The 10,040-nt window shown below is 48.5% G+C and overlaps 2 protein-coding genes across 4 annotated transcripts; both read right to left on the bottom strand.

The window, feature by feature from the left end:
• Positions 1-91: 91 nt before the first annotated feature.
• LOC122625784 (serine proteinase stubble) lies at positions 92-6,099 on the bottom strand. 3 transcript variants are annotated; one of them, XM_043805843.1, is made up of 6 exons: positions 5,937-6,099; positions 4,135-4,314; positions 1,667-2,194; positions 1,293-1,470; positions 381-759; positions 92-307 (listed from the first exon to the last, which is right to left on the bottom strand). In XM_043805843.1, the coding sequence occupies exons 1-6, from the start codon at positions 6,097-6,099 to the stop codon at positions 92-94; spliced, it is 1,644 nt and encodes a 547-aa protein (XP_043661778.1). The 3 variants fall into 3 exon arrangements, with proteins under 3 accessions (XP_043661778.1, XP_043661774.1, XP_043661782.1); XM_043805839.1 differs by lacking the exon at positions 5,937-6,099 and adding an exon at positions 4,405-4,615; XM_043805847.1 differs by lacking the exon at positions 1,667-2,194.
• A 1,343-nt stretch (positions 6,100-7,442) lies between these two features.
• On the bottom strand, positions 7,443-9,584 carry LOC122626754 (serine proteinase stubble). The gene is made up of 6 exons (XM_043807130.1): positions 9,521-9,584; positions 9,162-9,466; positions 8,363-8,882; positions 8,201-8,308; positions 7,572-7,670; positions 7,443-7,510 (listed from the first exon to the last, which is right to left on the bottom strand). Exons 1-6 carry the CDS (start codon positions 9,582-9,584, stop codon positions 7,443-7,445), a joined length of 1,164 nt encoding a protein of 387 aa, XP_043663065.1.
• Between the last annotated feature and the right edge of the window lie 456 nt (positions 9,585-10,040).

The following is a 10,040-nucleotide window of genomic DNA, read 5'->3' as shown; positions in this document are numbered from 1 at the left end:
TACACACTAGCAACCCCGAGTCGTAGAGAAATCACATGGCCCGGCTGACCGCATGCATCTCCGCAGCGGACGCACGCCCCCGCGTTGGCGCCTACGCGTTGTCATTGGCCATAACCTTGTTGATCCAGGGCACAAAACGCTGGATGTTCGTATAGACGCCGGGCAGGTGTTCCCTCCCACAGCCGATGCCCCAGGACACCAATCCGATCAAGGTCTTGCGACCGTCCATGGTCAGTGTTAGTGGTCCGCCACTGTCGCCCTGGCAGGAATCCCGGCCACCGTCCTTATAGCCGGCGCACAAGAAAACCTGAATGAAACGAAGTTGGTCAATATTGATATAGATATTTTTTAGGGAAGAGTATTGGAAATTTTATACTAACATCGTGGATGGCCTCTCGCCGACCCGCTGCTCGGAACCAGCGCTGACAGCGATCATTCGAGATCACCTCCACGTCCACCTCCTGCAGCACGGAGGGCACTGTGCTCTGGCCGTGTCGGGTTCGCCCCCACCCAGCCACGGTGGCCATTTTACCGGTCAATTTGGTGGATGGAGGAGGCAGACAGACGGGTATGATGTGCTGCTTGTAGACCACATTCCTGTCCAAACGGATCAGGGCCACGTCATTTACAAAGTCTGCGGGGTTGTAATGGGGATGCACTTCCTTACGCTCGATGCCATATTCTTCGTGGTTTAGGCGCTCCTCCTGGCCACGAACATCCCACTCGCCCAGTCGGATCTTCATATTGGAGTTAGGGGTGCTGCAAGGGTATCAAAGATATATATGTTTCTATTGGAAAGTCTCCCCTTTGATACCCGTTACTCGTAGAGTAAAAAGGTATACCAGATTCGTGGAAAAGTTAGCGTTTCCGCCCATATAAAGTATATATATATTCTTGATTAGGGTCAATAGCCGAGTCGATCTGGCCATGTCCGTCTGTCTGTCCGTCCGTATATCCATCGAGATCTCAGGAACTATACAAGTTAGAAAGTTGAGATTAAGCATGCAGATTTCAGAGACATCGAGCCCATTTTTTAAAAATTGTTTTGTGTCCACAGTTTTGAAAAATGTGTTGAAATGTTGTCATTTTATTATTTTTCTTTTCAATTTCTATGATATGCAAAAGAAATGTTGGCCACGCCCACCCTTTTGAAACTTTTTGTATTTAAAAAAATTTTTTTTTTTTTGGCAATTTGAACTTTTTTGTATGCAATCCCATTAGCTGAGTCACAGGAATCTAATAGTCGAGAACTCGAGTAAAGCGTTCTCTCTTGTTATTTTTTCAGTACTTACGAGGACACACAATGGGCAGCCGTTATGACCCATCGGTTGGAGATCAGTGCACCGCCGCAGCTAAGTTTTCTGGTGAGGAACCCACTCTTGATCAGCGCCACCTGCCAGGGATGGGAGCCAAAGCCCGTGGAATGGCCTCCTACAATACGATTGGATCGTGTGTAGACCTCGCCGCAGCCTGAGAATAAAAATATGATAGGATAAGTAAGCGTAACCTTATTGGTACAGCTAATAGGGCACTGAAGTATGTCAAGAAATGATCTACAGAAAATAGGAGAGCAACAAAGTGAGTGGTTGTGTGGTGCAGGTTAAAAGAACCAATTGCAGAGGTGCCGGAAAAAAGAGAGATGTGTGATATGGTTGTGGTTTTGTACCCGGCACTGGACGATAGCTGGCGTCGTGGTAGCCACCACTGCCTCCACTTTGGTACTCGTCCGCTGCCTCTCCAGCATTGAGGTCCAGGACATTGCCCACCGCAAAGGCCTGTGCGTTGGGCAGCGGTTCGTGTGGTGCTGGAGCGCCGGCGGAGTCCAAGGGCACCTGGGGCTCGGCGTCAAAGAAGCTGTCCAGGTGGTTTGTGATCCCGCTGATGGAGCCCAGGTGGCCGCCGCTCTCGTGCTCCCAGCTGTTGAGGCTGGAGGTGGAGGAGGAGGAGGAGGATGGGCGGCTAGATCCGCCAGCGGAGGATCCTGGCTTGTAGGAATTGGAGCCGCTGTAGAGGGATGGTCGCTTGGTGCCGTAGTAGTTGCTCGGGTAAGCCGGTCGTGCAGAGGAGGACGCTGTGGACGATGTGGATGGGGCCGCTGACAGGCCGTTGCCACTGTGGTGGTGCAGGTGGTGCTGCGGCTTGTTGGCATTCGTCGACAGGTCGGGGTAAATGTCATGCAAGTGTATTATGTCGCCTGTGTGTGAGAATTGTGATACAGGATGATGGTCTGGCGAGCGACTCCAGAGGTCAGCCTTGCCAACGGAGTCGGTGTCAGACTTTCCCCCAAAAACTGGTCAGCACTCGTAATAAAAAGCGGGACCCAGACACGAATGCGATTATGTCAGCTGAAGATTTGGGCCCAGACTGCCCAGTCGGGCCATTAAGACAAAGACTGAGTGTCCGGGTGTTTCGCACGTAATTCAAACCAATCCAAAAGCCATTTGGGGGAGACACAGAACGGCGTCATGACTTGATTAACACTTTCGAGGAGCTCGGAGCTTGGAGCTTGGAGCTTGGAGCTCGGAACTCGGCCTGATTCGGGTATGCCGTAACTTTGGCGCTGTGATTTTTCCCACATTTGAAAGCAAACAAAATAATAAAGATTTCGGTGGGCCAGGGATGAGGAGCAGGGTGCCCAGTCGAATTGAAACAAAGAAAGAAATCCAAAAATTTCACTTTTAAATGCGAAAACGTTCACCTTCGTTTATTTCCGCAAGTGAGTTTTGCCCATTTCGGGGTTGACTCCGGTTTTCGGTTTTCAGTTTTTGGCTTTATCATTGTCGCCAGACGTCTTGGGAAAACTTTACACATGAAATACCAAAGAAAGCACGCAGAACCCGCTTCTTTATGGGCTTCGAGGAAAAGGTTGATCCAAAAAGGGGGAAAAGACTCTCAAAATTAAGTTAAATTGCGGCAAAAGAAAAGGTTGAGGCTGAGACTGAGATTGATGTGCGAGTGAGAGACGGGGAAACAAAATTTTCCACCAAGAATTATTCACAACATGTTGTAATGCTTTGTTATTGTTCAGGTTTGCTTTTATGTTCGTAACGAGCGCATTCGAAAAAAGGCAGAAATCTAGAAAATTAAACAGAGCACAACAAAATAGCTGCGGAACAGCTGAAGATGGAAAAAAGCTACTTGAAGTAACCAAATAAATAAAACTCCGTGGGCAATACTGATGCGTGTATGGCATAATATAAAAGGAATGGCTCTTCTCCTTGGTCTTCTAGCTGCACCTATTGCCAAATTGGTAATTGCATCTACTGCGATTACGATAGAAGCAATGCACTTGATGGCAAGCCAATCGATACATAAAGCAATAGAAAGCGAATAGAGTATGAGTTCAATTTGGTTTTAGGAATGTGAACAAATTCAATCCAAAATAAAGCAATATTCCGTGGTCAAGAATGGTGCTTCTAGTTCAAATTCTAGGCAAATTTTACATAGCAACTTTCCTACAAATTTGATCCTATTCAAAAAAGTCTCTCGGAAAAAGCCCTAGAGCGGTGGAAAATCTGATGAAAGCATAATGAATTTTACTAAGTAACGTACAAGAAAGATGTTTCATGATATCATAAATTTAACTTTAATTAATATGATATTCAATTGTAGAGGTTGTTTAAATTTAAGCATATAATCATTACTTTATTATTGATGATCAGCAAAATTGGACTGATAATGTGAGTATCTGTATGCTAATAATAAACTGTGTTCCTCGTTTTTTGTTGTTTTAAAATATGCTTGCCAATAATTTAAGAGTACACTGTTAACTGCCAGATTGAAAAATATGTTAACCTTGCCATACTAGCATGCCAAAATAAATAAATACAATTTTATCCCATTCGGAATAGAGTGTTCTGCGCTATTTAGTTGCATTTCGTCGTATGGAACCCAAAGGCCCTTGCTGTGTGCTAGTGCACAAAGCAATTTGATGTCATTTTCGAAATGCAAGCTAATTTATAGCGCTATTATACGAAACCGAGTTGCATAACTTCAAGCGCAGCAATTTTCCAATTGCAGGGAATCGCGCAAGGCGAAATGTCTTTCAGAATCAAATGTGTGTCTGGTTTGGGAAACGGAATGACGGAGGAACGGTGTGGATGTGGATGTGGATGTCGGTTGGGGGATACTCACTCGTGTTGTTCACCGGGGCGGCGTGCGGACTTTCCTCGGCGTCGAGATCTTTGTCCACGCAACAAGACCAGATCATGCCGCCGGAGCAAAGATCCAGCGGCTTGCCGCCACCCAAGACACAGGAGATGGACAGGCCGCACTCGAACTTGTGGCCACGAAAGCGGCACGACTGCGGTATCACTGCAAAGACAGGGGCGGTTGGGGAACGAGATTAGTTGAGAGGTGGCTGGGTGGGGGCTATGTCGGGTCAAATGGTTCGAGGCTAAGTACTTCGGGAGAGCATTTCCATCACGCTGTTCTCGCCATAGTATCCGGTTCCACTGCGCCGCGACAAGGCGTCCAGGATGAGCATGTCGTGCTCCTGCTGGGCACTGGGATAGCCCAGAGCATCTGCTCTTCTGGGAGCTGACAAAGATATCAGTGCACAGAGGACCACTAGCCGCAGCCAGGTGTCCTTGGAGTGCCTGGGCAATGGCAGCATGGCAAGTGGGCGAAACGAAAGGGGTTGTCCCACGCGGACTTTCACTTTCAATGGGGTGGTTCAATGTAGTGGAACTTTCGCTTTCTGGCTTATGATTGATTTTTAGCCGTCACTGGCTCGCGACCAGCTACAGTCCTGCCACTATTTCACAAAGGATTTCACTTTTATTATCATTTGGCGCTTTCTGGCGCTGTTCACGCATGCGCAGTTTCGACGCTCGAAAAGAAAATCGTAATCTTCACTTCACTTTTGTGGCTCTGGAATTATCTTTCTTTACGCATGCGCACACAGTCGGCGAGGAGCGAGCAAACGGAAAGGCGACCGCGCGTCGGGAAAATCGGCTCAGAACTAAGCCAAGCTTTTGCGACCGCCAAGCCCAGAGCCGAGCAGCCAGGTCCGAAAGGCAGTCGAAGACCCGAAGACACGCTGCTTTTGGCCATTTCACTCGCAGAGCAACTTTATCGGATCGAATCGGAGCAGCGCACAGTGCACAGCGCACAGCGCACAGCGCACAGCGGCTGCGCAGCGGTGTTGCCAGCGAACCTGAGCCAGCAGCAGCAACATGTTGCCAAGCCATCGATTTGCTCGACTTCAATTGGGCTGTTTACGTTTTTTTTTGTCGTTGGTTTTTATTTTTGGCCAAGGTTTCTGCTTACATAAAAGACCAAACCAAATAATCTATAATCTTTGGGAAAATGGCCGACTCACGGCGCTTGCTGTTAACACTTTCGAATACAGCGAGTGCGCAATTGAAGTTAATTGCAGTGGATTTTCCTGTCCGTGTATCGGTATCTGGAAACACTTTTGCTTTTCTCATACTCGTATTACATATGTATATCCGTGGCAGCTGCTGCTGCCATTGAACTTGTGCAGCAGCCACGCTGCGGCATTTGATTTATAATATTTGGCCAGACTGGCCATCGTTTTGATAGTCATTCACAGTTGCCCAAAATCGCAGGCTTTCTATGTGAGTTTACATCTCGCATTTGGTGCCTTTATGTTAATGGGTAATCACCTTAAGCTCTGGCTTAATTGGCTTTCGTGTCTTTCTTTTGGAAAGTCCAATTAAACAAGATGAATTGGCTGCCCAAGAACGGAATGCTGAACTTTCGCCGGAGGCCCGAGCCCGATTTTCAAAAGGGGTTTTACAGCTTCCCCGATTGGGAATTGGTGCGAGCTCGACATGGAGGAGCAGCGAAGATCAAGGTTAAGCATGGCGTGTTAACCAATATGCAAATTGTGCCAGGCGAACGAAAGACTTAGGCAACGAACTCGATTTGACTTGACGACAGGGAAGGGCGGCTTCGCCCGAAATACTCACAGTCCAGCTCATCAAAGAACTTGGCCTCCTTGGGCAGCTCCTGGTCGATGGCCTGCTTCAGCTCCGCCGGGATCACCTCGTTGTACACCGAGTTGTAGCTGCTGTGGCCAGCTGCGGCCACTGTTGCAAGCAGCAGCATGAACAGTTGCTGCGGCGAGCGCATTTTGCAATACTTTCGTACTTTTTTTGTTGTTTACACTTGTTGTTGCCGCGTCTGCCACTGATTTCTGCAATTGTGTTTCACTTAATTCACGTAGCGGCGCGAGTTTTTGATTGAATAATCGCGCCTCGTTTGCATAGCAGGCCGAAGTGGAGTGCTGGGCCCGTGTAAATGGAATAAAGTCCACAATTTTCTCCACCGTACACTTTTTCACTTCTGCGGCAGGCTTGGAAATAATTTAGAGCGTATCTTTAATATTTTACACTTCGCTTTCTGCGGTCTCGCGTCGACCAAATGCATCCGCAGTTCGCAAACACTGTGCCGTCGCGTCGAAGCACTTAATAAACAGCGGGCTGACAAATTCAAAATCAAAATGCCATCAACACCGCCAACCGACTGGCGAGCGGCACGGCACGGAGCGAGCCCAGCCGAGCTCGAACTATTGAGTAATAGTCACCAAAGAGCGGGCCGAGAGAAAAGCCAAGTTAAGACGGCGAGAGACCCGCATTGAAAACGAAAGTGGCCAAGGCAACGAGTTTTGTCGCTCAACAGGCAACTCGCAACTCACAACCCGCAACTGGCAACTGGCAATTGCATGTGACTGCTTTTGTCGCCATGACTAATATCCAATTTCGCCTCTCTACATTCACCATTCCACGCCAAAGAGGAAGTCGCGTTTTCCCTCAAAACTCAAATTGGTGTTTTAGCAAAACCAACAATTGCCGAACAAATTGCAGGCGGAAAATACCACTCAGCAGCATCGAGCCTCGTCTCAAGCGTGACATTTACTTACGGCGCAAAGAAGTTTTCGAACCGCCCCCAATCACTACCAATTACCAATATCAACTGACCGTTCGATGACACACATTTCGGATTTCATTGCCACCGCTCTTCGACACATGCTCATCCATTGGTTGCAACGGCAGCAGCAGTTGCACTGCGCAACAGCAGGATTGGGCAACGCAGGCTGCCTGTGCTTAATGCGCCTAATGTACGAATTACCGCCTGGCAGTTAGGGATTGTGCCATTTGTGGCACTCCACCAAATAGGCCACCACCAGTGACATAACACAACAAGAGGCTTGCTTGTTTGGGCGGCCACGTTTTCTCTTTCTTGGCAGCGGGCGGCGGGCGACGGGCGACGGCGTTCAAGGTCGGTCTCCAGCCCATTTCCCTAAGTGGCAAACGCTATTACAATAGGCTAATTGTTTTGTTTATTAAATCTAATAAATAATGCGTCTCTGGCAGCGGATTGCACGTTGCCATTGCCTAATGCTACGGGCCGTAAACTAATGAGATGTGTTGCATTGCCAAAGGTTCGGAGGGGATTTCTAGGGTCATCTGCAGCTATAACTCGTTGCGAGCCACCACTTCCTGTATCCACCTCACAGTCTTCTGAACGTTGTGATAAATGCCTGCGAATGGGTATCGAGAAGTCATCGATTTTTATAGACTTAACATGTCTTCGAGGCTCACCTGGCTGATGATCTACTCCGCAACCAAAGCCAGCACTGGTTATGCCCACAAGCACAAAGCGACCGCGCTCCTTGATCACCAGCGGGCCTCCGGAGTCACCTGGCATATGTAATTGAAAGAGGTTATTAAATTAGAAGGCTGAAATTATATATGTGACAATGTGTTGAACGAAAATAATTATTTCCTTAAAGTACCAATATGTTCTTCAAAGGCTTTGATTATGACTATACTTTGTATAACGGAACTAGTACTTTTTATGACTTGTATGGAACGGTTTTTAAAGTATATTCAGTAGCATTTAAGCCCAAACAAACATTTGAGCACCTTATTTCAAAAGCTCAGCCTGAAAGTATGCACTGATACATTGCTAAACACCGCAGCGTCTTATAAAATGAGCCACAACGCCGAAATTTATTCGATTTACACAGAGTAAGTATATGTAAGGGCCGGGAATGCCATCCTCAAAGGAAACCAAAAGCATCACCACATTAGTACCTCCCTGAACAAAAAAACACTGCGAAACGAGTCCATACATATTATAATTAATACATGTTGAGGGCTGATAAATTTAATATTTGCTTAGGAACCTTAGGAGGAAGTAAAGCAACTTCTCAGTATCATTAACTCACCCAAGCAGGCATCCATGTGGCCATCGGAATGTCCGGCGCAGAACATCTCGGCCTTGATCTCGACATTGATCTGTTTGCTCTCGTGCCAGCGAATGCAGTCTAGGGTGGCTGGAATACGAAGTAGCATAATTACAGGGAACCATGATGGGATTCTGCACTCACTTATGATGGGAACACTGGCGACTTGCAGCATATTGGTGCCCGCGTGGCCCATGTGCGCCTCCGTCTTGCCCCACCCGGCAATCAGACCCTTGCGCCCAATTAGCCGGATCGGATACTGCGGCAGGCAGATGGGCAGGATGTGCTCCGTGAAGGACGTCGGCTGGGCCAGCTTCAGCAGAGCTAGGTCATACCTGTCCGGCTGGGTCATGCGGAAGTTGAAGCGCGGATGGATGATCTTCTGCAGCACCCCGTGCTTCTCCACGGGCAGCGGCTCGTGGATGTGACCCAGATCCTGCGTGTCCAGCTCCCCCAGGTACACAGTGATGTCAGCTAGGTGCGCCTGCTGGATGCAGTGGGCGGCCGTGGCCACCATGTTGGCCGAGATGAGCACCCCACCGCATTGATACTCCGCGATGCGGATGTGCGCCTGCCACGGATACTCCGCAAACTGCGCCGGGCGTCCGCCAATGATGCGCTTCTGAAGCGTGTTCTGCGCCGTCCGTGGCAGTCCGCACTCGGGCTGTGGATTGCATATGGTTTTGGTAGGAATGCTCATTAAATATCTAATATGTTAAATATGGTACATATCCTATGAGATGTATATTAATGCGTCAATGCCCATTTTGCCACTTAAAACTATATAAAGTGGTACTACATCAAACTGGAAAACCGCTGAAAATAAGTAACATTTTCATTCTGGCTCTAATTAGGAAAATCCTGCCCGTCTGTCACTGGAAATTGCTCAATTATCCAGCTCTGCGGTTGCAATGGCTCAATTACTGCAGCTTAGCAGACCCACCTTGGGATTGAGCAGCTCGTTGTCGTCACGTCTGCGCAGCATGATCCGCTTGGGCAGGCTGTTGAGGTTCAGCTTCAGCTTCCCATAGTCCACCAGGCTGGTCAGCGGCGAGGAGGGGGAGTGGTGCTGGTGCTGGTGCGGATGCTGTGTCTCGGCGACGCAGCAGCTGAAGAGCCACTTGTTGCTGCCACATCCCTTCGCGTGCTTGCCGCCTTGGATCCAGCAGGAGAAGCTCAGCTTGCAGGGCCACACGCCGCTCTGGTGGACGCATTCCGCGGGCACCCCCAGCAGGGTGTTCAGAATATCTGGGGGGGATTGGTGCACTAGAGGCGGAATTCCTGCAGAACGTATGTACTCACTGGCTTGGCTGGGACTAGACTGGCAGATGAGCAGGAGGAGGCACAGGTGCAATAGCAACTGCATCTTGGAGTCTGATTCGGGGTCACTATTCGCAATTCCCTTCTCCCCGAGGAGGATGACACTCAAACGAAAACACTCATCAGAATTGGCTATAACGCTTTTGTTGCTAATGAAAGCATGACAATTTCTTATTCACTTTTAAGCTGGCTCTGCTCTGTCGTTTTCTTCTTACGTTTCCTATTATTGCTGCTCCACTTTTACTAGAAGTCGGTGCTGTTTATGGGCCTGTCGGGGTGACTCACGGGGCTCGGGGAGCTTCTCTGTAGAAAAGAGATCTGTGTCCTTGATAGGCGAACAAGTTTCGGGGTCGCTTGCAAATGGGTCGTTGGCGGGGCTAATTGATTTTTATATAACAATCATAATGGGAACTGTGCCAATTCTGTGCTGACTGTCTCGATGACACAGTTTTGCGATCAGTTTTCCTTTTCCCAGCAGCCACGCACCTGCGTTTCACACCAC

This window comes from Drosophila teissieri, chromosome 2L (assembly GCF_016746235.2).
Source record: "Drosophila teissieri strain GT53w chromosome 2L, Prin_Dtei_1.1, whole genome shotgun sequence".
Taxonomy (NCBI): domain Eukaryota; kingdom Metazoa; phylum Arthropoda; class Insecta; order Diptera; family Drosophilidae; genus Drosophila; species Drosophila teissieri.
This window is presented reverse-complemented; position numbering and strand designations above follow the sequence as displayed.

Excerpts from the sequence above, each read along its gene's own strand:
- LOC122626754 (XM_043807130.1), bottom strand. The coding sequence starts at position 9,584 with ATGCAGTTGCTATTGCACCTGTGCCTCCTCCTGCTCATCTGCCAGTCT. Across the intron at positions 9,467-9,520 it reads GTCTAGTCCCAGCCAAGCCA|ATATTCTGAACACCCTGCTG; the intron begins GTGAGTACATAC and ends AATCCCCCCCAG. Across the intron at positions 7,671-8,200 it reads CCACATGGATGCCTGCTTGG|GTGACTCCGGAGGCCCGCTG; the intron begins GTGAGTTAATGA and ends TACATATGCCAG.
- LOC122625784 (XM_043805839.1), bottom strand. The coding sequence starts at position 4,615 with ATGCTGCCATTGCCCAGGCACTCCAAGGACACCTGGCTGCGGCTAGTG. Across the intron at positions 1,471-1,666 it reads CAGCTATCGTCCAGTGCCGG|GCTGCGGCGAGGTCTACACA; the intron begins GTACAAAACCAC and ends TTTTATTCTCAG. Across the intron at positions 760-1,292 it reads GCTGCCCATTGTGTGTCCTC|CACCCCTAACTCCAATATGA; the intron begins GTAAGTACTGAA and ends ATACCCTTGCAG.